This window comes from Bicyclus anynana, chromosome 27 (genome assembly GCF_947172395.1).
Source record: "Bicyclus anynana chromosome 27, ilBicAnyn1.1, whole genome shotgun sequence".
In the NCBI taxonomy this organism is placed as follows: Eukaryota; Metazoa; Arthropoda; class Insecta; order Lepidoptera; family Nymphalidae; genus Bicyclus; species Bicyclus anynana.
In genome coordinates, this window is record NC_069109.1 from 4,912,143 (window position 1) to 4,935,791 (window position 23,649).

Here is a 23,649-nt window from a genome sequence, read left to right on the forward strand (position 1 = left end):
ATCGAATCAGAAATGAGGAGATCCGCAGACGAACCAAAGTCTCTGACATAGCAGCGAGTCGCAAAGCTGAAGTGGCAATGGGCAGGGCATATACGAAGAACCGATGTTGGAATGGCGACCCCGCACCTGAAAGTGCAATGATGGTCGACCCCCCACCATTAGATGAATAGACGACATCAAGCGGGTTGATTTACCGCTGGATGTTGACGGCTCGAGACCGTATTGTTTGGGAGTCCATGCAAGAGGCCTTTTTTATTCTTTTACAAGTTAGCCCTTGACTACAAACTCACCTGATGGTAAGTGATGATGCAGTCTAAGATGGAAGCGGGCTAACTTGTTAGGAAGAGGATGAAAATCCACACTCCTTTCGGTTTCTACACGACATCGTACCGGAACGCTAAATCGCTTGGCGGTACGTCTTTGCCGGTGGGGTGGTAACTAGCCACGGCCGAAGCCTCCCACCAGCCAAAATAGCCTATGCCTATGGCCTATGTCCAGTAGTGGACGTCCATCGGCTAATAATGAAGATGAAGATGATGATGACGATGATGATGATGATGATGATGATGCAGATGATGATGAACGTTACAATAACGTTAAAACAACGTTGCAGTCGTCAGTAAGGCGACACGTCAGAGGCGGTCAGTAGTTAATAAGGCTATTTAACAAAACGCAAGGCCGAAACACAAAGGTACAATACGCTTGCGTAACACCGCGCATGTGCCGTCGCTGGATGTGACTGCGGTGTGCTGAGCGTACTTTGTTGTTATATTGGGCGTAGTTACAACGTTCAACAGCTCTCGTCAGTAAGGCGACGACGACACAACTTTTTCGATCGATATCTCATTATGAATATTATTTAAACGGGTACATACCACGACAATACGACGAGATTTTTAATGTCGTTATTTCGACCCAGAAAAAGAACAAGAAAGTATTTCGAAATATCGTCATTAAAAATCTCGCCATTTTATAGTGGTATGTATCCGTTTAAATAATATTCGTAATTAACAACCACGAAATAAGTATAAAATGATAATCTCAATAACTATTCACGATAGGTAAAAAATACCTTATTTATAGAACGTTCAAAGACCAATAAAAAAGTATTTGATAAACATTTTTGTATCTCAACGAAGAATCGAGCTATTGTAAAAAAAACTGAATTCAATCCTTTTTTGGCGGAAAATGCATATAGGTAATCTTGGTCGAGAATTTGACGCTAACCTTTTATATTTTCATAGATAATGTATAAAAATCAATAGGTAAGGTAGGGTACGGGTAGGGTTGGTGTAGTGTAGGGGTAGGGTACGTGTAGGGTAGGGGTAGGGTTGGAGTAGTGTAGGGAAGAAGTGCACATAAGTCAAAGCGAAGCTTAACCGGGTCCGCTAGTAATATTAGTATAGATTGAGCGTAATTTATTGTTATATTGTGCATAGTTTATTGTTATATTGAACGTAGTTTATTGTTATATTGAACGTAGTTTATTGTTATATTAAACGTAGTTTATTGTTCTATTGGCCGGGTTATTAGAGACGTCCCACTAAGATCAATTTTGAAATTTAAAATACACGTTTCTTTTAACTCTAGGAGTTCTTTCTAGCTTCCAACAATTTGTTTTCATATTTAGTATTCGAGTGTCTATCACTGTTCTTTTTTCTTCATACAACTCACTTTGGAGGAATTCGTAATACCTTGTTATAAAATGAAATCATCATAAAGGCTTTACGGTAGTGCCTTTGCCTTTAACTTACGTAAAAGAATACAACTAAAACAATAAATAGTAATAGACAAGCGTTTCCACTCAGAAACAAGCAGATCTATATGTTTTTTGTTTTCCATTAGTTTTTTAGTATTCGAATGTCTGCCAGTGTTCTTTTTTCAAATACTCTTCCTCGGAGGAATTTATACCGTGCTACATTTATGACCTTGGTATAAATTAAATGGTAATAGACAAGCGCTTCCAGTCAGAAACAAGCAGCTCTACATTTTCCGGCTCCATTGTAACAAGCGACCGGTGACGACTACCGACTACTGTCGACAAATACAAGCCGATAGATTATAATATATTCATGTTGCACCGAGCGCCCCACTTAGCTACACCAAGCTCCATTTTTAAATTTTAATAAACTGGGTTCTTTTTTTTTAATCTGGGGTTCTAGCTTCCAGTAGTTTCAGGCCGTAAAATAAATTTAAAAAAAAGTTCTTTTTTCAAATTATACATTTATGACCTTGTTAAAAATTAAATAGTAATAGACAAGCGCGAGTAGACACATACAAGCCGTTAGATTATAATATTTTCATGTTTCACTTAGGTACACCAAGTTCCATTTTTAAATATAAAAAAACTGGATTCTTTTTTTTAATCTGGGGTTAAATAAATTAAAAAAAATATATTTTCTCAGTATTCGATTTTCTATCAGTGTTGTTTTTTACAAATTATACTGTGTTACGTTAATGACCTTGTTAAAAATGAAATAGTAATAGACAAGCGCGAGTCGACAAATACAATCCGACAGATTATAATAATTATATTCATGTTGCTTCGAGCGCCCCACTTAGCTTCACCAAATTACATTTTTAGCTTCACCAAATTTCATTTTTCTCCCGTCGCCCGCATACCATGGGAGTGTCATCAACGATCTTGCTAAGTTATACCATAAGTAAGTACTGTAGGGAGTCGAATCTTGAACCTTTTATACATGCCTACTGAAGAGAGGTCATTAAAGAATGTCATTTGTGCAATAAGTCTTGATGGCGGACTAAACATTTAAAATTAATATTACCTACCCTATTTTTTTCATACTATTTTACACTGAAATGCTAAGTAAAACAAAACTGTATACCTAAGTATTAAGATTGATTTTCCAATAGCAATGTATGTTATAGATTTTTATATGTATTTTAATGATTTTGTGCTTTATTTTAAAAGCAATAAGGTGGTTATTAGGTTAACAGTAAGTTATGTTTTAAAAGGAAATGATAATTCACCGTGATGCAGTGTTTAGCGTTGCATTACTAGAGGACAAGTGGACAATTATGATAAATGATTTAGAACTTTAAATTAAGAGGCAGAAGATTGATTTTTGAATGACAGAAAATTGTTTTACTAGAGGACAAGCTATAGAAAATCACATTAAATGATTTTGCACTTTAAATGTATACTTTGAAGATTGATTTTTGAATGACAGTTTTGACGACCTTTTTATTTAACTATTCTCTATCATCATCAGTCTATTTAGCCTCCACGGTTAATAGCTGGTATATGCGAAAGGTTCAGGGTTCGATTTTTAACTGTTGGACTAAGTATAAGTCAAAGTTTAAATTAGGCTTAGTTTAAAAGCACTTTCAAAATGTCAGGTAATAATAATACTAGATAATGGTGATAATATTTGGTCGAAAACTTAACATTAAAGTTACTAGGGACCAAGAAGAGCTCACTACAAACTCAGTCAGGGTTTATTTTTTGTTTATCACCAATTTACAAAATTATCTAGAAGTACCTGAACGAAATGCGTATGTTGAGATGGATGTGTGGTGTGACAAGAATAGATAAAATAAGGAATGAGTATATAAGAGGAAGTCTGAAGGTGGCGCCAGTGACAGAAAAATTGAGAAGGTTAGCTTGGTATGGACATGTCATGCGTAGAGAGGAAAGTCATATTACTAGAAAAATGTTGAATGTGCAAGTGGAAGGACATAAGAGGAGAGGAAGGCCAAAGAAGAGATGGTTGGATTGTGTGAAAGAGGACATGTGTGTAAAAGGAGTGGATGATGAGTTGACGAGTAATAGAGACGAATGGAAAAGATTGACATATTTTTCCGACCCCACTTAAGTGGGATAAGGGTAAGGAGATCGTGAAGTGCAATTTTTATCGTCTTAATAATCCTTAACACTATAATAAGATTTTTCAATAAACTTGCATTTAATATTGTTTGTATCCAAAGATTTTATAATAGAGATATGTCAAAACTGAGGCGCACAAAAGCGGCTAATTGTCTTAATTTAATCCACACTTATAATAAATCTGTAGAAAGGTCAATTCTGTACATGAAATATATGTCCAAAATAACTATCATCGGTTGATTAGTTGATTGATACTGTGCCAAAAATGCAATCAGTAAAACTTTTGTCTGTCTGTATGTTCGTTATAGAAACAAAAACTACTCGACGCAATTTAACGAAACTTGGTACAATTATTCTTCACACTCCTGGGCAGGTTATAGTATACTTTTCATCACGCTACGATCAACAGGAGCTGAGCAGTGAAGGGAAATGTTGGGAAAACGGGAGAAGTTACTCCACTTTTACAGCGATACTACTGCAAGGGCCGGATTATAGAGGTCTAAGATAAAACAACAAGAATAATAAATAAATAATGTCTCTACGTTGAGCTAAATCAAACTCTGGTATAATAAGATTTGCCCCATAATTTCACACCATTTCTCCAGTTGAGTCGATATGATAACGTCGAAATGACAACTTGACGCACGGCTTGGGTGTTAGGTTTATTTTCGTTACGGAATTTCTTGATTTGGTCTCGCGTCCGGGTGACGTCGGGTTAGGCTATGTACTATAACTTACCCTTCATATGGTCAGATGTGTCTGCTCTCATGATATCTGTCAGGTAGTGCTCTAGTGATCTCATGTTGTCTAATCCGCCTCGATCCTGAAACAAAATAAACATTATTTTAATAACATGAAAGAAGGTGGTCCATTTTAGGTCCACTCTTGTATTCCGTATCATTAAAATTTAAAAAATAAAAGACTTTTATTATAATTTATTAAAGTGAATAAATCTAACTAAATAAAAAGAAATAAATAAAATAAAAACACAAGTTTTTGAGTTATATCAAGATGGCGCCCTTAAAGCAACTATGACATGACAATTGACAGCAAACGTCAAATCGATTACTGCATTGAAAACGTCATCTATCTGCCATTATTAACCATAATAGTGTTGCATTTCTTGGAAGAGAATGAATATTATTTCGAAAGAATTAAAGTAAATTCGTAGATTTGTATAATCAAAAATAGTTAAAAAAAATACCTTCTTTTATTTCCGCCAGGATACAATGACTGATCCTGGGCTACATACAATTTTGGACCATATCCTTAGAGAACACTGCACTCGAAATTATAGATGAATACATAATATATACCTTGGACATATCAACATATGGTCCAGTTAGGTAGGTCCTAGGTAGGTTAGATTTTTCCTAAGAAAAACTGTAATCTTGAGAAGTCTAAATAAAGTCGTTGAAATGCATGTCGCCGCTGGGAAGAGTACGACTCGGTTAATATTATTTTTTCGAGTACATACAAAATATTGTTTTATAAATCTAAAAAAATACAAAATAATTTCAAGACACTAAGCAAAATAAACTACCGTCAACAAAAAAGATTCTTGAGTGCGAAAGTGACTAACTTTTGGAAAAAATTTTGCGGTGATTTTGGAGGCATGTAACATATCTAATAGTATAAAATCATTGGCCTACCCTAGTTAAAATTTATGAACGCCACTGGTCATAATTTACAGTTTAAATTATTCATGTAAGTACATAATTATTTATGGATGGACCATCCCCCACGAAAAAGGGACATTTAATGTTTATTTAAATAATACATATTATTAAAATTGTGCATATTAAAACACCTAACCTGCTAACAACCAAAGTATTGACATTAAAAGAACCTAGCACATCAATTTTATTCCGACCCGCACGCTCTCAATGTCAACATAGAAACAGAGGTCAGACCAAACTGGCACCTACTGACCCATATTCCCTTACGCAGTGTGACGTCACTACAGCATTGCGCTACACCGTCCAACAGAGTAAATTACGTTTTGAGCCGCGCGTGATAAAGTCGAAAATTAATTGGCAAACTACTCAGAGCACAGCTTAGCATAGATAGGCGCATAGAAAAATGGACTTTATTTTTTATTACAACACAGTCTAATACAGATTGGTGACAATATGCAAATTTTGAGCAGTAATGCACAATTTGATAATAACCTTTTTTGTTATAGCATTATGGTTGAAATTTCCTTGTGTTTTTTATGGTGCAAGCAAAAGGTCAAGAGAACAAACTGCATTGCGTTTCAAAAATTGTTTACACTTAGGTCGGTAGGTTATTGTTTCCAGATTTTTTTTTTGTTTTTTTTTTTATTATTTAGCGAAGACAGAAGGCAACGTTACTGAAACCTTTGGTAGAGTCCAGCGAGAATATAGAATTAATCACTTCAAACTTATTATTTTTATTTTTATACTCTTATTTGCATATTTTATATTGGGTGTTTTTTACCTTTCAATAAACAATTATTATTATTATTATTATTCAAATGAATTAAACTCTCACGCCCAGTACAAAATAAATATATATAAAAAGCCAAAGGGAAAATAAATAAACTTACTTAAATACGCAAAATAAATAAACTTAAATATACATTACATAAATACGTATATGCACCGGGCGGAGGATTCACCCCGGCAGGGAGACCAAACGGCCGGGGGTCAGGGCGACAGGTGGAGAAACCGGCGGACTATCCTAGCCGAGTCCAGCAAGACCGCTTTTTGCATCTTGCCTGCGAGCGAACTGCCACGGAACCCCAGCCGCCTCAGATGGTGAGCGAGGCTGACTGGGATCAAACCGTTGGCAGATATAACGATGGGGATGATTTCAGTGGACTCCACATGCCACTGAAATCCTCCACATTATTATTATTATTATTATTATTAAAACACGTGCACCTTCACAGAACTATCTTTTTTTACTTTTTTTTAAAAAGAATATTTGCCATATCTTTTTTTTTAATATGACCATGATATATTTCGGACCCATAATCCATACACGAAATTAATATTGTTTATATTAATTTGATATAAGTCAACTACCCTATTGTTATTAATTACTCTGAAATAAAAAGAAACCCAGATCTTACTGTTTTATGATTGTTTAGATATATCTTGTTTATAATTCTCTCTCTCTCCAACTAGTCGACATAGACGGTGGGTACGACAATAGACCAACGGGGCGGGGATCGAACCACCACCCCTCGGTGATGAGTGCGACCGCTCTTACCGTTGAGCTATAGAGGCTATTTCTATAATATAAAAATGAATCGCAAAGTGCGTTGGTAAGCGCATAACTCAACAACGCCTGGGCCAATTTGGCCAATTTTTTTTTAGATGTTCGTTGAAGTTTTAGGATGGTTTTTACGGCGAGAAAAATTCAAATAATTTCCGGGAAAACCATAAAAATAGCCCTTTTCTATTTCCATACAAATGTTTTCTAACTAAAACTTAGTCAATTTGAGCCTATTGTTATTGTATAAGGTTCATATTAATAATAATTAGAAAATGGTGTAGGGGTAGGGTAGGGGTAGGGTAGGGATAGGGTAGGGTAGCGTGCGTCCGTACATATATAAAAATCAATGCCAGTTTCGTTGTAATTTTATAACTCAAGAATGACTCACCTATCCAAACCAAATGTTTATGCTTTGTTCGGATTATTTAGTACATGGTTTATGTGAAGTTTGAACAAAATCGGTCGAGCGGTTCTTCATCACATTTTTAAAAATGAATTTAGGGGTGAGGTAGGATAGGGGTAGGGGTAGTCTAGTGGTAGGGGGTGAAACCGCGGGCTATCACAAGTATTATTATAAATTAGCGGACGCCCGCGACTTCGTCCGCGTGGAAATCAATGTAAACTTTCAAGCCCTATTTCACCCCCTTCTCATTTTATTTTCGCAATAAAAAGTATCCTCGAACCTTCTCTGTATTATGGTCTTAAACCGTGCCAAATTTCATTTGAATTCATTCGGTATTTTCAGCGTGAAGCCCGAATAACAAAAAAACACGGTCAGACAGACATACAAAAACTCGTAAAAAAATATTTTTAGCTTCAGTATCGATTATATAATGTCCCCTAACAAAAATTTTCAAAATATCGTCAATGTACAGAATGTACAGAATTCGTTTTACAAGTATAGATTCTAGATGGCGCTGGCGTCAGTTACGCCACGGTAACGTTTGTTGTTACAAATGGTATAAGTAAAATCTCAAATTGCGAATAAATATATAGAATTCGACCAGTTTTATTATAAGTATAGATATTGACGGCCGCGTGGCGCAGTGGGTGGTGACCCTGCTTTCTGCATCCACGTGGCCGTGGGTTCGATTCCCACAACTGGAAAATATTTGTGTGATGAGTGTTTTCCAGTGTCTGTGTGTATTTAATTATTTATACATTATATAAGTATTTATATGTAGTAAATAATTGTATATTAATATTATAATATCAACTATCTTAGCACCCATAACACAAGTTACTCTGTATGCTTACTTTGGGGCTAGATAGTGATGTGTATTGTTTAAGTATATTTATTTATTAAAAAAAAAAGATTCGTGGTTATGGCGATTGTAGTTTTTTTTGTTTTGGTACGAAACAAACGTAAATTGTAACTCGTAGATAGTCAAAACAGATGTTTTGTTATCAGAACATTAACTGATAACGAGGCAAATGAGTCAAACGTGTATTTACAAAAGTAGGTATTTCAGTTTTGCCTGTGTCATTGTGTTTTTGGGTTCCGTCATCAACCCATATTCGGCTCACTGCTGAGCTCGAGTCCTCTCAGAATCAGGGATTAGGCCAATAGTCCACCACGCTGGTCCAATGCGGATTGGCAGACTTCACACACGCAGAGAATTAAGAAAATTCTGTGGTATGGTTTCCTCACGATGTTTTCCTTCACCGTTTGAGACACGTGATATTTAATTACTTAAAATGCACACAACTGAAAAGTTGGAGGTGCATGCCCCGGACCGGATTCGAACCCACACCCTCCGGAATCGGAGGCAGAGGTCATATCCACTGGGCTATCACGGCTCTTGGGTTCCGTAGGTACATCAAAAGGAAAACTTTCATAACTTGCAAAATAAGTTCTCACCTGTTCCGTAGCATAAATCTATATTAATATTATAAAGCTGAAGAACTTGTTTATTTGTTGTTTGAACGCGCTAATCTCAGGAAGTACTGGTTCGTTATTGAAGAAGGCTATATGCTACATATTATCCCTGTATTCCTTCAGGAAAGGGAACCACGCGGGTAAAACCGTGCGGTGTCAGCTATCTTATACAAAATATAAAATATCTTGATTTCGGCCATCTTAGATTTGTAGTTCGTCATGGTGTATTCTTCTTTAGTAAAGTCCTTTCATTTGATACCCATATTGAGGAAATTGTGAAAAATATGTATTCCGTTATTTTGTGACGGTTTTTTTGGCACTGCGACTCCATGACCCAAGGGTCTCCACGGCAAAAGGTACAAATATGTAACTGTCAGTCAGAGGCATACTTGTGTCATTTACCGGTGATACCTAAAATAGCGGACGCCCACGACTTCGTCCGCGTCGAAATCAATGTAAACTTTCCCTTATTTCATTACTTTCTGGATTGTATTTTAAAAATTCTTGAATCACATTATATTTCGTATTTTTTTCATTATTTATGAACAAATTTTTAAAATTGTAACTCTATAAATGAAGCACTTCATCCCCTATTTTATTCCCTTAAGGTTGGACTTTATCAAATTCCTTTTCTTTTTTTTATTCTTTACAAGTTAGCTTTTGACTACTATCTCACCTGATGTTAAGTGATAATGCAGTCTAAGATGGCAACGGGCTAATTTGTTAGGACGAGGATGAAAATCCATACTCCTTTTGGTTTCTACACGACGTCGTATCGGAACGCTAAATCGCTTGGCGGTACGTCTTTGTCGGTAGGGTGGTAACTAACCGCGGCCGAAGCCTCCCACAAGGCAAACCTTTCTTAGGGGATTCCGACGTCATAGTAGCTTTATGCGTGTCTCAGCCCGATCGGTGTAAAATTGACAAAGTTACATACAAACTTTCATCCCCTATTTTATCCCCGTGGGGTTAGTAGTTAGGCGTATGATCAAAATCCTTTCTTAGCGGATGCCTACGTCATAACATCTACCTGCATGCCAAATGTCAGTCCGATCCTTCCAGTGGTTTGTGCTGTCCGGGATATACATATATGTCGTCGTCGTTATCAAAACATATACGGCTCACTGCTGAGCTCGAGTCTCCTCTCAGAATGAGAGGGGTTAGGCCAATAGTCCACCGTGCTGGCCTAATACGGATTGGCAGACTTCACACACGCAGAGAATTAAGAAATTCTCTGGTATGCAGGTTTCCTCACGATGTTTTCCTTCACCGTTTGAGACACGTGATATTTAATTTCTTAAAATGCACACAACTGAAAAGTTGGAGGTGCATGCCCCGGATCGGATTCGAACCTACACCCTCCGGAATCGGAGGCAGAGAGAATTAAGAAAACCTCAATCGGCCCAGCCGGTTGGTATTAATAATTAGTTTTAGCTTAGTTAGTTTAGTCCTCAGACCAATTATAGAAGGACTTGTATAGTCACGAACAAAATTCTCTGTCATTTTCTGAGGAAAACGAGCTTAGATTTTGTATATATTTTATACTAAACTAGATGTTTTTGCCCGTTTTTTACACAATTCAATTACACAAAAAGGTTTTTACGGAGCTCTTTAACCGACGAACACGATTACAACTATTTAACATCGATTCTGTAGAGACAGTTTTTATAATCGCATTAGATCGTTGATCATATACTTTGACAGTAAAGAAATGTCTAGCGAGGCAGGTCCTATACAATAATTGGTCTGAGAGTAACATTTACTTTTAATTTTGTTAATTTATGTCGCTATGTGACCACGCATTTCCATGGTGTCACCTGGATCAACCTTCACCTGGACCTGGTCTTCGGCTGAAAATCAGCGCTGTATGATACATTTGAGCTGAATCCTTTTTCATTTGTTGGTTGTGCCAAATATAAAATTAAATTGGAAAGTAAATATGATGGTTGTAAAGCTTGGCACAATTGGCAAAAATATTTTTCCTTCCTTTCAGCCGGGAAACGAACTCAGGACCTCCATCTTGTAAATCCACCGCGCATACCACTGCGCCACGGAGGCTATAAAAAAAACACCAAACATAGCAAAGTCAGGTCAGTCGTGAGTCACTCGAAAACGTAAAAAAAAAAACAGATAAATATTTTCTCTGACCCCGTCAACATAGATAACGCACCTGCGTTTATTTGTATTATCGCCTGTAACCTCAAAATCTATTAGCTTATGATATAAAATCGTAAGCTAATACATTTTGAGGTTACCTCAAAGTTTGACCTCAAAAGTCCTTACTTTTAAACCACACTTAAACTATTTAGACTTTAGAGTGTATTTATATTATTAATTTTATTATAAAATTTTATTTCAACTTAAGTCTGCTTTCACAATAGGGAGGGATGACAGTTTTTTAAATTGTATATAAATTAAGAGTATGCTAATAGTAAAGCAATTTTGTAAAAGTAACAGGGTATCTGCGATTACTTTCGGAGCTACAGGGATTTAAAGGGTCAGATTTGCGGCGCTGCCGCGGATCCCTAAAAAACGCCCCATACAAAATGGCACGAACTAATGACGTCGTAGGTAATGTAATGATCGTTAGATTTGTATGTGCGTTCAAACAAAATTACTAATATATTTGTTATTTGTGCGTTTATGTTTATAGTTCACATATTAAAAAATGTCACATTTAATGTAAGGAAGCTAAAACTGTATGAATTTTCATCTAATTACGATAAAAAAAAATTAATAGATTTTGAAATTTTATAATCTTATTTATTTTGCAAATATCCAGACAATCTTTGCTTTTTATGTATAAATAAGTTAACATTGAGCTTATTAACCCGAATGTATCATAAAAATCAATATATTCAAACCTAGTCATCATACCCATTATACATATACAACTAAATACAAAAATATTTAAATTACTTGTAACTATCCTAAACTAAACTTATGAAAATAGTTATGCCTTTTCTTTAACTGAAAATTGGGTTTCACAGGCCTCACCACGCTGCTTGTAAAGACTCATTCTGGATCATCTGTATTCTGTGGTTGTAGGGGTAGTTCTCTACGAACTAATGTTGAAAATTATTTTATGCAACAAAATTATTTTATTTCACCTTCTGATCTGATGTACACATTTGTTCAGAATATGTAACTATTTCAAAATTTAACGCTTACAACAATTACGGAAATTAATATAATTAATAATCCATAATTACCAATAAAAATTACTCCATCTTATTCCTTTAGTCTATGTAAACAGTTTTAAAATAATTAAAAACATAAGACGCCATTATTGAATAATATTGCAAATTACTGATGCGATACTTCGTGTCGTATTGACTCGAGAATGTATTAATTTTTTAATTTTGAATTTGACACCACCGACACCGTCATATTCCGTACGCTCCATCTGTTTATTATTGATTAATCTGTGGATTAAGTTAACAAAACCCGACCCAATGATTTGAATCTAGGACCTTATAAATCGCGGTAAAACTTCCGTCAAACATTTGCAAAATCCATATACAATTTCATGCAAAGTTTACAAGTTTTTCACTTCTTATCGCTGCAGTTAAATTCAAGGCCGGGCGCCATGTTGGAAATGTGAAAATGATCGCCCGTCCCACTCTGATCCGGTACGTTGGAAAGGGAAAGGTGACGTAGTGCGTTTACCTACAATTCATACGCGATTCTATTGATTTAACATTACATTATTATAGTTAGTTGGCTTTACCTGGCCAGTTCACTATTTTTAACCGAATAAAAAAGGGGAGGTTCACAATTCGGCGCGTGTGTTGTTTGTTTTTTTAAGTTACCGCCTTCGTCATTTCTTAACCAATTTTATTTTATTTTTTTGTATAAGAGTGTACTTAGAGATTGGTCCCATTTAATTTTCATGAAAATCGGTTCAGTAATTTTGTGTTAAAATGAAAATAAATAAATAAATGTGCCATTGAGGTCAAAAAAAGTTCCCCGTCTCCTATAAAAATGGTTGAGGTGTCATTTGATCCAGAATTGAATGTAGATACTTTTTGAAAAATTTGGAGGCCTGCTCGCAAAAATTGCAAAAGTTATAAACAATTAACTAAAAATAAAGGTAGGGGTTCGGTTTTTGACTTATAACTCAAAAACTATTTAAGATATATCTAATCTGATAAAGGATTCAAAAAGAAGAGGAAATTTCCTTAAAAAACTCTAGTGTTTGCAATTATAGGACCAATATTTATACTTTTTACCGAGGGTTGAAAATACGTCAAACGGTGAAGGAAAAACATATTGAGGAAACTGAGAATTTTCTCAATTCTTTACATGTGTGAAATCTGGCAATTTTATTTATTAGAAAGAAGAAAAGAAAGAAATTAAATTTATTCAAATTTAAAAGTTACAAACAGTATCCTTAAATTATGCATTGAGCCAATTTTTATTTATGTTCTATTGGTGTAATCACTGATTAAAGAATAATAGCCAGATTGAGCGTACGGAACTCGGCAGGGATGCAGCCATTCCAAATTCAAAATAAAAAAAAACGAATACATTCTCGAGTGAGTACGACGAAGCGTCGCATCAGTAATTTTCATTATTATTCACACAGAGAAAAGACGATACAGAATGAGTCTTTACAAGCAGAGTGGTAAAGCCGGTAAACACATAAAAAAACAAACGTCACGCGTCTCCTTGACATCCGCATATACAAACTTTTTTCATAATTTGTATTTCATTTTAACACTAACAAAAATTACGTAAATTAATATAATAATCAATAATTAACCAATGAAAAAAAGTGAAAAAAAATCGACAAATTGATAACCTCCTCTTTTTTTAAGTCGGTTAAAAATACTCCATCTTATTTCTTTAGTTTTTGTGAACAGTTTTTAAAATATTTAATAACATAAGACGCCATTTTTCTTGAATAATATTGAAAATTATTGATGCGACTTCAATAATTCTTCTTCTCATTTTGGATCATCTGTATTCTGTGGTTGTAGGTGTAATTACGAAATAATTTTGAAAATTATTTTATTTCATCTTCTGATCTGTTACAAAATAACTTTTTCATAATATGTATTTAAAAATTGAACACTAACAACAATTACGGAAATTAATATAATAATCAATAATTACCAATAAAAAAAATACTTCATCTTATTTCTTTAGTTTATGTGAAAAGATTTTAAAATAATTAAAAACATAACTCGCCATTTTTCTTGAAATTATTGAAAATTACTGATGCGATACATCGTGTCGTATTGAACGATATCGTCGTTAGTTTTTGAATTTTGTATTTGAAGCGGCTACGACACCGTCGTATTCTGTGCGCTCCATCTGCTTATTATTGATTAATCTGTGATTATTCAAGAAAAAGAATCCAATTGCTTTGCCGCTGAACTATTGAGACCCTACCAACATTTAGTGCCTACATTAGGAACACACTTCGTATATAGTTATCAGTTCGTATTATCATGATTGATGTTCTGTGATAACAGCGAGGACGAGATCTCTCTTATCTGAGTCTTTAGGGTTCCGCTCAAAATTAAATTATTTGGAAAAATCGAAAAGTACCAACATCTTCTAATTCTCTTTTTCATCCACTTCAGATGATTCCAAATCTTTTGTTAAGAAATTCTAGTCATGATATTCAATTTATCAAATATATTAAAGAAATGAGCAGTGGATTTGAGGGCGGTTTAGTTAGCCCTTGACTACAATCTCACCTGATGGTAAGTGATGATGCAATCTAAGATGGAAGCGGTCTAACTTGTTAGGTGTAGGATGAAAATCCTTCTTTCAGTTTCTACACATCGTACCGGAACGCTAAATCGCTTGGCGGTAAGTCTTTGCCGGTGGTGACTAGCCACGGCCGAAGCCAACCAGCCAGACCTGGACCAATTAGGAAAACCTCAATAATCAATTAAAAAAGCCTAATTGAAATAAATGAATTTAGTTTTTTTATTTTTTTTTAATTTATTTCAGAACGCTTGTAAAAATCAAAACAAAACCATTTTTTTATCGAAGTGTCATAAAAAATATCAATATCGAATACATTATAATTGGTGTGATAACAGATTGTGATTTCTATTGACTTACCCAATTATGGGTTGGGTTAATGAACTATTATCTCTTATCAGTTGAATAACGAACTATTTGATAGTGCTCCACCATAACCTACTCTCGGCTTCGTGTTATCCTTACAATCATGGTAAAAGCTGAATTAAAAAGTATAAAATACTTGGGTCTTACTCACGAGAATGCCTCCATACTAAATCGACTGCCATTGTTCTTCTTATACTCGTGAGGAAACCTTAGGGATGATGACAGTTTTATAATTGTATATAAATTATGAGTATACTAATAGTAAAGCAATTTTGTAAAAGTAACAGTGTATCTGCGATCATTACTTTCGGGGCTACAGGGATTTAAAGGGACAGTTTTGCACAATATTTTCAAACCTAGTCATCGTCCACATTCTCTACATGTGTGAAGTCTGCCAATCCGCATTGGACCATCGTGGTGGACTATTGGCCTTACCTATCTCATTCTGAGATATAGGTATATCTCGTGAGTCAAATATGGGTGGTTTTAATATATAATAAATTAATAAAAAACTAGTATAGTCAAACTCCATGATACTGGACGAAAATTTCCATAGGTCAATCTAATTTTTGTCGAGCTCAGGATAGAAATTTGGCGGTCCACTGGAATCAGTTAATTTACAAAGTTGTCTACGAGAAAAAAAAGATTCGGAACCTCTGGCCTAGTTCAATAAAAAAAAAATATTACCACATATCTGTCATAAACTCCAAGATCCCAGACGCAAACTCAGAACAAAGACAGGACACTACGTAACAATATAAACAAAACAACAACAAAAAAAAAAAAGAAAATAAATATAAGAACTTTTCAAAACACGAGGCCTACAATGGCCCGGCCAATCAGGGCGCCGCACTGCGCATCGAGCGAAGAATCTAGGTCACGTGGCTGCGGGCAGGCCGATGCGGCTCAATGGGGTTGTGTCTTTGCCGAGCCGAGTGTAAAAAAAAGTAAAAAAATCCCGAAGTCCAGCGAAAAAACAAAAAGCCGAGGAATTTGGGCTGTACGGTCAACGGTCTTTGCCTGCCCGCGAATGATTTAAAAGTATTTCAATAGTAGGTTAGGTACAGATTAAATAGGCTGTAAAGTCAGCCATTGACGGTCAATTATTCTCACGTTTCTGCAGCGCAAACGTTTCATAAGTTTCATAAGTCGAGCCGTCATGCTCGCAGTTATTCCTTGCCCTTGACTACAATCTCACTTGATGGTAAGTGATGATGCAATCTAAAATGGAATCGGGCTAACTTGTTAGGAGGAGGATGAAATCCACACCCCTTTCGGTTTCTACACGACGAAGCCTCCCACCAGCTAGACTTGGACCAATTAAGTAAACCTCAATCGGTCCAGCCGGGGATCGAACCCAGGACCTTCGTCTTGTAAGTCCACTGCGCATACCACTGCGCCATGGAGGTCGTCAAGTTATAGTCGTGGGTGCTGCAGAAACGTGAAAATAATTGATCGTCATAAGGTCACCGATCTTAAATAGTTCCATATGGATTGAGAAAAAGAAAAACAATATGGTTCAGGAATTATTAAACAGGAATGAATACTTCATACCTGTCATTCATTCATTATAGCTTGTCATAAAATACCAAAAAGTACCTATAGAATATATTTAATTTCTTCATTAATTGAAAGCAATTGAATCAAAATAAAATCAATTAGGCACACCACTTTAATTAATTAAATTAAAATTAAAAACAATTAATGAATTTATTAACCAATACTAATATTATAAAGAGGTGAACTTCTTGAGGTTGTAGCAGTAATATCTGGTTCGGCCGTGGCTAGTTACCACTCTAGCGGCAAAGACGTACCGCCAAGCGATTTAGCGTTCCGGTGCGATGTCGTGTAGGAACCCAAAGGGGTGTGGATTTTCATTCCATTCGTAACAAGTTAGCCCGCTTGTAACCTGGCTAACATTTAATCCCATTTAATTTTCATGAAAATCGGTTCAGTAATTTTATGTTAAAATAACAAAATTGCCCGTACTGTGGCGCTTTCGTTAACTATGCCATGACACATTTAAAAAAGAAAAATAAAATCTTTTTAACAAATAAATTGAACCGACTTCAAAATCACAAAAATAAACTAAGAAGAAGGCGGTGCCAACACAGTGATGCATTAACTAAAGCCGATTAAATCATTAACTTTTAGGATTCAAGACAGTTCCTGTGTTTCTTTCAGGAACGGCTTTAATTAATACGTCACTGGCTTTGCACCGCCTTCAAAGTGATCAGAAGGTAGTACATACAATGTCATTTTTCGCTTTTTAGTTTATTTTTGTGATTTTTAAGTAGGTTCAATTTTTTTGTTAAAAAGATTTTATAATTAAATTAGTTCAACTTAGTTCAAATTAGTACCTGAAAAGTTTTCCGGGAGTTTCAGTATTTTCCCGGGGCAAATATCACCTTTCCAATGAAAATAGCTATGTAATAAATTGAACTAGAAAATATATCCTATAATTTATGTAATTACTTGTATTTGTCAAATGAACATTTTTAGCGCACAAGCGCCGCAAACTATTACAGTCGACACTCCCTGTACTGGACCTGCCTGTATTTGACCGGGAAATATATTTGACCGCTCCCTGTCATCATTATCAACCCATATTCGGCTCATTGCTGAGCTCGAGTCTCCTCTCAGAATGTATTATATTCTTGACTTGACTTGCCCGCACAGGACCTTTCTACTTAACTCGTCCTTGTTCATAAAACCTGTCTAAAAGAGTCAAATACAGAGAGATAATGTGGTCAAGTACAGGGAGCGGTGATAGCCCAGTGGATATGACCTCTGCCTCCGATTCTGGAGGGCCTAGGTTCGAATCCGGGGCATGCACCTCCAACTTTTCAATTGTGTGCATTTTAAGAAATTAAATATCATGTGTCTCAAACGCTGAAGGAAAAACATCGTGAGGAAACCTGCATACCAGAGAATTTTCTTAATTCTCTGCGTGTGTGAAGTTTGCCAATCCGCATTGGGCCAGCGTGGTGGACTATTGGCCTAACCCCTCTCATTCTTGACAATACAGGGAGCGTCGAATGTATACATCCACAGCAACGCGAGTTCTCCGTATATTAATGATTCGTATAATAATAAAAAAAATTACCATACGTCGAGAAATCGGCTTGCTATGAAATGGGATGATGATGAGGGATGATGACAGTTTTTTTAATTGTGTATAAATTAAAAGTATGCTAATAGTAAAGCAATTTTGTAAAAGTAACAGGGTATCTGCAATCATTACTTTCGGAGCTACAGGGATTTAAAGGGTCAGATTTGCGGCGCTGCCGCGGATCCCTGAAAAACGCTCCATACAAAATGGCACGAACTAATGACGTCGTAGGCAATGTAATGATCGTTGATTTGTATGTGCGTTCGAACAAAATTACCAATATATTTGTTATTTGTGCGTTTATGTTTATAGTTCACATATTAAAAAATGTCACATTCAATGTAAGGAAGCTAAAACTGTATGAATTTTCATCTCATTACGATAAAAGATTTTTAATAGATTTTGAAATTTTATAATCTCATTTATTTTGCAAATATCCAGACAATCTTTGCTTTTTATGTATAAATAAGTTAACATTGACCTTATTTACCCGAATGTATCATAAAAATCAATATATTCAAACCTAGTCATCATCCCCAATCCTCCTCAGGTATAGGGGAATGTATTAAATGACCTTGGCGTCGGTAAAACGAGCCACTTATTCTACCATGGAGTTTTTGGCAAAAACGAATGTTGAATTAGAATTTTACGTCATCTGTCAAGCAGCTCCATTTTTTTTTTAATTTATGCGGCTTAGATTCTAGCCCTTTTAGAGATATTATCTATTCGTTAACAAGGTCGATCTCACGATTGAGACTAGCTATGCAGTCTATTGTAAAAATAGAAGGTAAGCGTCAACCTGGAAGAGCTATAGAACGTTAGCCTGCTACAGCCAGATGTTCTTCATTTTATGAAGTACTATAGATGATGCCTGCGACTTCGTCCGCGTGGAATTCAGTTTTTCACAAATCCCGCGAGAACTTTGGATTTCTCCGGGATGATGTGCCTGGCCTGTATTAATCCAGGGTATTATCTATCTTCATTTTAAATTTCAACCAAATCGGTTCAGTAGTTGCAGCGTTAAAGAGTAACAAACATCCAAACATACATACATACAAACTTTCGCGTATATAATATTAGTAGACCCAGCCGACGTCACGGTTTCACCCGCGTTTTTCCCGTTCCCGTGAGCATCATTAACAACCCATATTCGGCTCCCTATTGAGCACGAGTCTTCTGTCTGGAGAGGGATTATGCTAATAGTCCACCACGCTGGCCCAATGCGGATTGGCAGACTTCACACACGTAGAGAATAAAGAAAATTCTCAGGTATGCAAGTTTTCTCACGATGTTTTCCTTCACCGTTTGAGACCTGTATAAAATGTGGCTTGTCAGGCTATTGCAGGCCCTGTTAGCAGTTTTCATCGAGCGGTGTATCTAGGTCACGTGGATACGGCCTCTGGCTAGCCTCAATGGGATCGAGACCACGGTCCGATTAAAAAAAATAACTGTCACACCTTTGGCGCGAATTCGCACGATGACGTTTATCAAAATGATTATGTTTTTTTTTAATAATTGATTTTAGGGCTCTGGGTTCTAGTACATTTGAGTATAAGGATAAGGTAATAGACTTAAAATACGGGGAACATGAATAAAAATGAAACATTATGAGAATTAATGCTGAGGCTTACTGCTCATATATACCTACTAATAATATAAAGCTGAAGAGTTTGTTTGTTTGAACTCAGGAACTAATGGTCCGATTGGAAAAATTCTTTCAGTGTTAGATAGCCCATCTATCGAGAAGGCTTTACATTATCTCCGTATTCTTACGGGAACGGGGACCACGCCGGTGAAACGCGCGGCGTCAGCTAGTATTCTAGAAAATCTTGAAGTTTTATCTTTAAGAGTGTGCAATATGTAATTTGGTGGTTACAAATGGTTCTAGATCTCAGATTCCGGAAAAGTTAGGAGCCTGATATTTGGGTAAATGATATTTCAAAGTGTTAGCTTCGTTATGACTATACAAAATACACAATTTGTAAAACTTTTCTCGATAGTTTATTTTTTTGAAAAATACATGTTTTGCTCACATTTTGCTTTCAATCTCAGGAAAAGCAAACTTATTTTCTTAAATTTTTGTTTTGTATAGAAAATTAGGTATATATCTTGAACATGGCCATTTTGTTGTTCGTTATGTTGTTTAATTTACTTGCAATTAGGTAAAAATGGTTTTGGCGCTCACGTCAATCGCTCCGTGCTTTTCACTCACGTGAAAGTCATAATTCGGCGTCTCGCTTGCGCTTCGAATTTTATCCATATCGTACCGACGCGCTGCGCGCTCCTTAACAGTGTTTTTCGAATGTTGCTACTGAAGGGCATCAAATAGGGACATTTTTTATTCTTGGAATATGATCGTTAGATTTTTTTATTATACAAAAGTTAGCCCTTGACTACAATCTCACCTGATGGTAAGTGTCGATGCAATCTAAGATAGAAATAGACTAACTTGTTATGAGGAGGAACTTGTAAAAAATAAAAATATTTGCACGTGTCATAGGCTGTTTTATCCCTATATTCTCAAGGGAACGGGAACTACGTAGGGGAAACTGCGGGGTGTCTGCTACTGTATTATACTATAACAGAGAATTAGGTCTATTCATAATTTACAAGGTACGCAATAACACAGATTAAAGAATAATAGGCAGATAGAGCGTACGGATTACGACGGTGTAGTAGCCGTTCCAAATACAAAATACAAAATTCAAAAACGAATACATTCTCGAGTCAGTACGACACGTAGCGTCGCAAGTAACTTTCAATATTATTAAAAAAAATGGCGTCTTATGTTTTTAAATATATTGAAAACTGTTTACAAAAATAAGATGGAGTATTTATTATTGGTAGTTACTGATTATTATATTAAAATCAAATTCAAAATTCAGTCAAATTCAAATTTATTTCAAGTAGGCTCAGTTTACAAGCACTTTTGACACGTCAGTTGACTATTTGTAAAGATTCTACCACCGGTTCGGAAGGCAGGTTCTGCTGAGAAGATACCGGCAAGAAACTCAACAGTTGCTCTTTTGAAAAAGTCATACAGTATTATAATTTACAATTGATGACAACATTACAATTTCTTATAGTTTTACTTCCTGTGTGAAGGTGGAAGCTGATCCAATGGCCTCCAAGCATCTTTATCATTGAGGAACTCATCAATGGTGTAGTAACCTCGACTAAGTAGATGATATGATAAAATTAATTTACGTAATATGCTGTAAGTGTTAAATTTTGAAATACAAATTACAAATAATCGGTGAACATACATAAAAAAAAAAGATTCCGACGAATTGATAACCTCCTCCTTTTTTTGAAGTCGCTTAAACATTTTTGTCAAGAATGTCAAGGAGACGCGTGTTACGTTTGTTATTTTTTATGGGTTTCATCGGCTTCACCACGCTGCTTGTAAAGACTCATTCCGGATCATTCTTTATTCTATGCTTAATAAATAAATAATTAACAGCTGTTTTAAAGCCAACTTATATTCATTCGTTTGTTTGCGTTATAAATTCACAGCGTAATAATTAATTAACAGTTACCTCCTCGTAATTTTGTATTCATACACTCATTTATGAACGATAGGTACCGGTTTTTAGGGTTCCGTAGTCCACAAGGAACCCTTATAGTTTCGTCATGTCCGTCCGTCCGTCCGCGGTTTAGCGCAGAGGCTATTACTACTAGAAAGCTGTAGCAGGTAGGTCCAATTTCCAGAAGGAGGTGAACCGTCGAATCCAACTCGGCTGGGCTGCATTCGGGAAACTTCTTTTCGTCCGAAATTCCTCAGTGCCTGAAGACAAAAGTCTTCGAACAGTGCGTGTTGCCAGTGATGACCTATGGTTCCGAGACTTGGTCGCTAACTATGGGCCTCATAAGAAGGCTCAGAGTCACACAGCGGGCGATGGAACGAGCTATGTTAGAAGTATCTCTGCGTGATCGAATCAGAAATGAGGAGATCCGCAGAAGATCCAAAGTCACAGACATAGCTCAACGAGTTGCGAAGCTGAAGTGGCAATGGGCGGGGCACATAGTTCGAAGAGCCGATGGACCAATGTCCCAAAGTGCTGGAATGGCGACCCCGCACTAGTAAGCGCAGTGTTGGCCGACCCCCCACCAGGTGGACTGACGACATCAAGCGAGTCGCAGGGATTCGCTGGATGCAGGCGGCTCAGTATCGTGATGTTTGGAAGTCCCTACAAAAGGCCTATGTCCTGCAGCGGACGTCCATCGGCTGATATGATGATGATGATGATGATGGTGTAAATTAGAAAGGGAATGATAACTAGGTTAGGACTAGGACCTGGCAACACGCACTGTTCGAAGACTTACGTCTTCGAATTTCGGACGAAAAGATGTCGCGGAGTTTCCCAAACAAACTAATACAGTTTTAATTTTACGACTATGTTCACATTAGGGATAATGACAGTTTTTTAAATTGTTTAAAAATTAAGAGTATGCTAATAGTAAAGCAATTTTGTAAAAGTAACAGGGTATCTGCGATCTTTACTTTCGGAGCTACAGGGATTTAAAGGGTCAGATTTGCGGACCACAGATCCCTGAAAAACACCCCCATACAAAATGGTACGAACTAATGACGTCGTAGGTACAAATGATCGTTAGATTTGTATGGGCGTTCAAACAAAATTACTAATAAATTCTTTATTAATAAATGACACATTTAATGTAAGGAAGCTAAAACTATATGAATTTTCATCTAATTACGATAAAAGATTTTTCATCCAGACAATCTTTGCTTTTTATGTATAAATTAGTTAACATTGACCTTATTTACCCGAACGTATCATAAAAATCTATATATTCAAACCTAGTCATCATCCCCATTCTGTACATTTAAGATATTTTGAAAATTTTTGTTGGAGGGCATTATTTAATCGATACTGAAACCAAAAATATTTTTTAAGTAAAAATAAATGAAAGTAAAAATAATGTAATTCAAGATTATACGAATTCTACCCCTATAGGATTAAAAAAGGGGTTGAATATTTTTTAACATAAACCGTTCATTTTTCGAGCTATAGTTTTGTAAAATGATTATTGGACTATTTATTATTAATTATAACATGCCAAAATATAAATAGAAGGGGGGTGAAATAGTAGTCGAAAGTTTACATCAAGTTCTGATGTCCTTAAGTTTTCCTAAACCGAAGGTTGCCTGGAAGAAATCGCTACTTAGCGATAAGGCCGCCTTTTGTATGCTGATCTCTTCTTAATATGTTTTTATTTCAATTGTATTTGTCCTTGTGGTGTGTACCTATGTAAAGAATATCTATCTATCTATCTATCAAGGCGTTCGATAGTATTTAAAAAATTAAATTAAGTATTCAATGTCATTGAACAGAAACTTCGAATACCCCATTCTCAGACGAAATTTCTCAATTTTATTACGCATATACGTAGATAAAGATAGATAACGTTCCAGATAAGATAAAAGATCACTTCACAGCTAGAGATTGCAGGCGCCTT

The 23,649-nt window shown here is 35.9% G+C and overlaps 1 protein-coding gene across 1 annotated transcript in view; it reads right to left on the reverse strand.

Moving 5' to 3' along the window:
• The window catches only part of LOC112053757 (cytoplasmic polyadenylation element-binding protein 2), a 71,839-nt gene that overhangs the window by 40,375 nt on the left and 7,815 nt on the right, over positions 1-23,649 (reverse strand). The window contains exon 2 of the mRNA XM_052890441.1: positions 4,586-4,670. Coding sequence (XP_052746401.1) covers positions 4,586-4,670 — 85 coding nt within the window. The remainder of the gene's footprint in view (positions 1-4,585; positions 4,671-23,649) is intronic.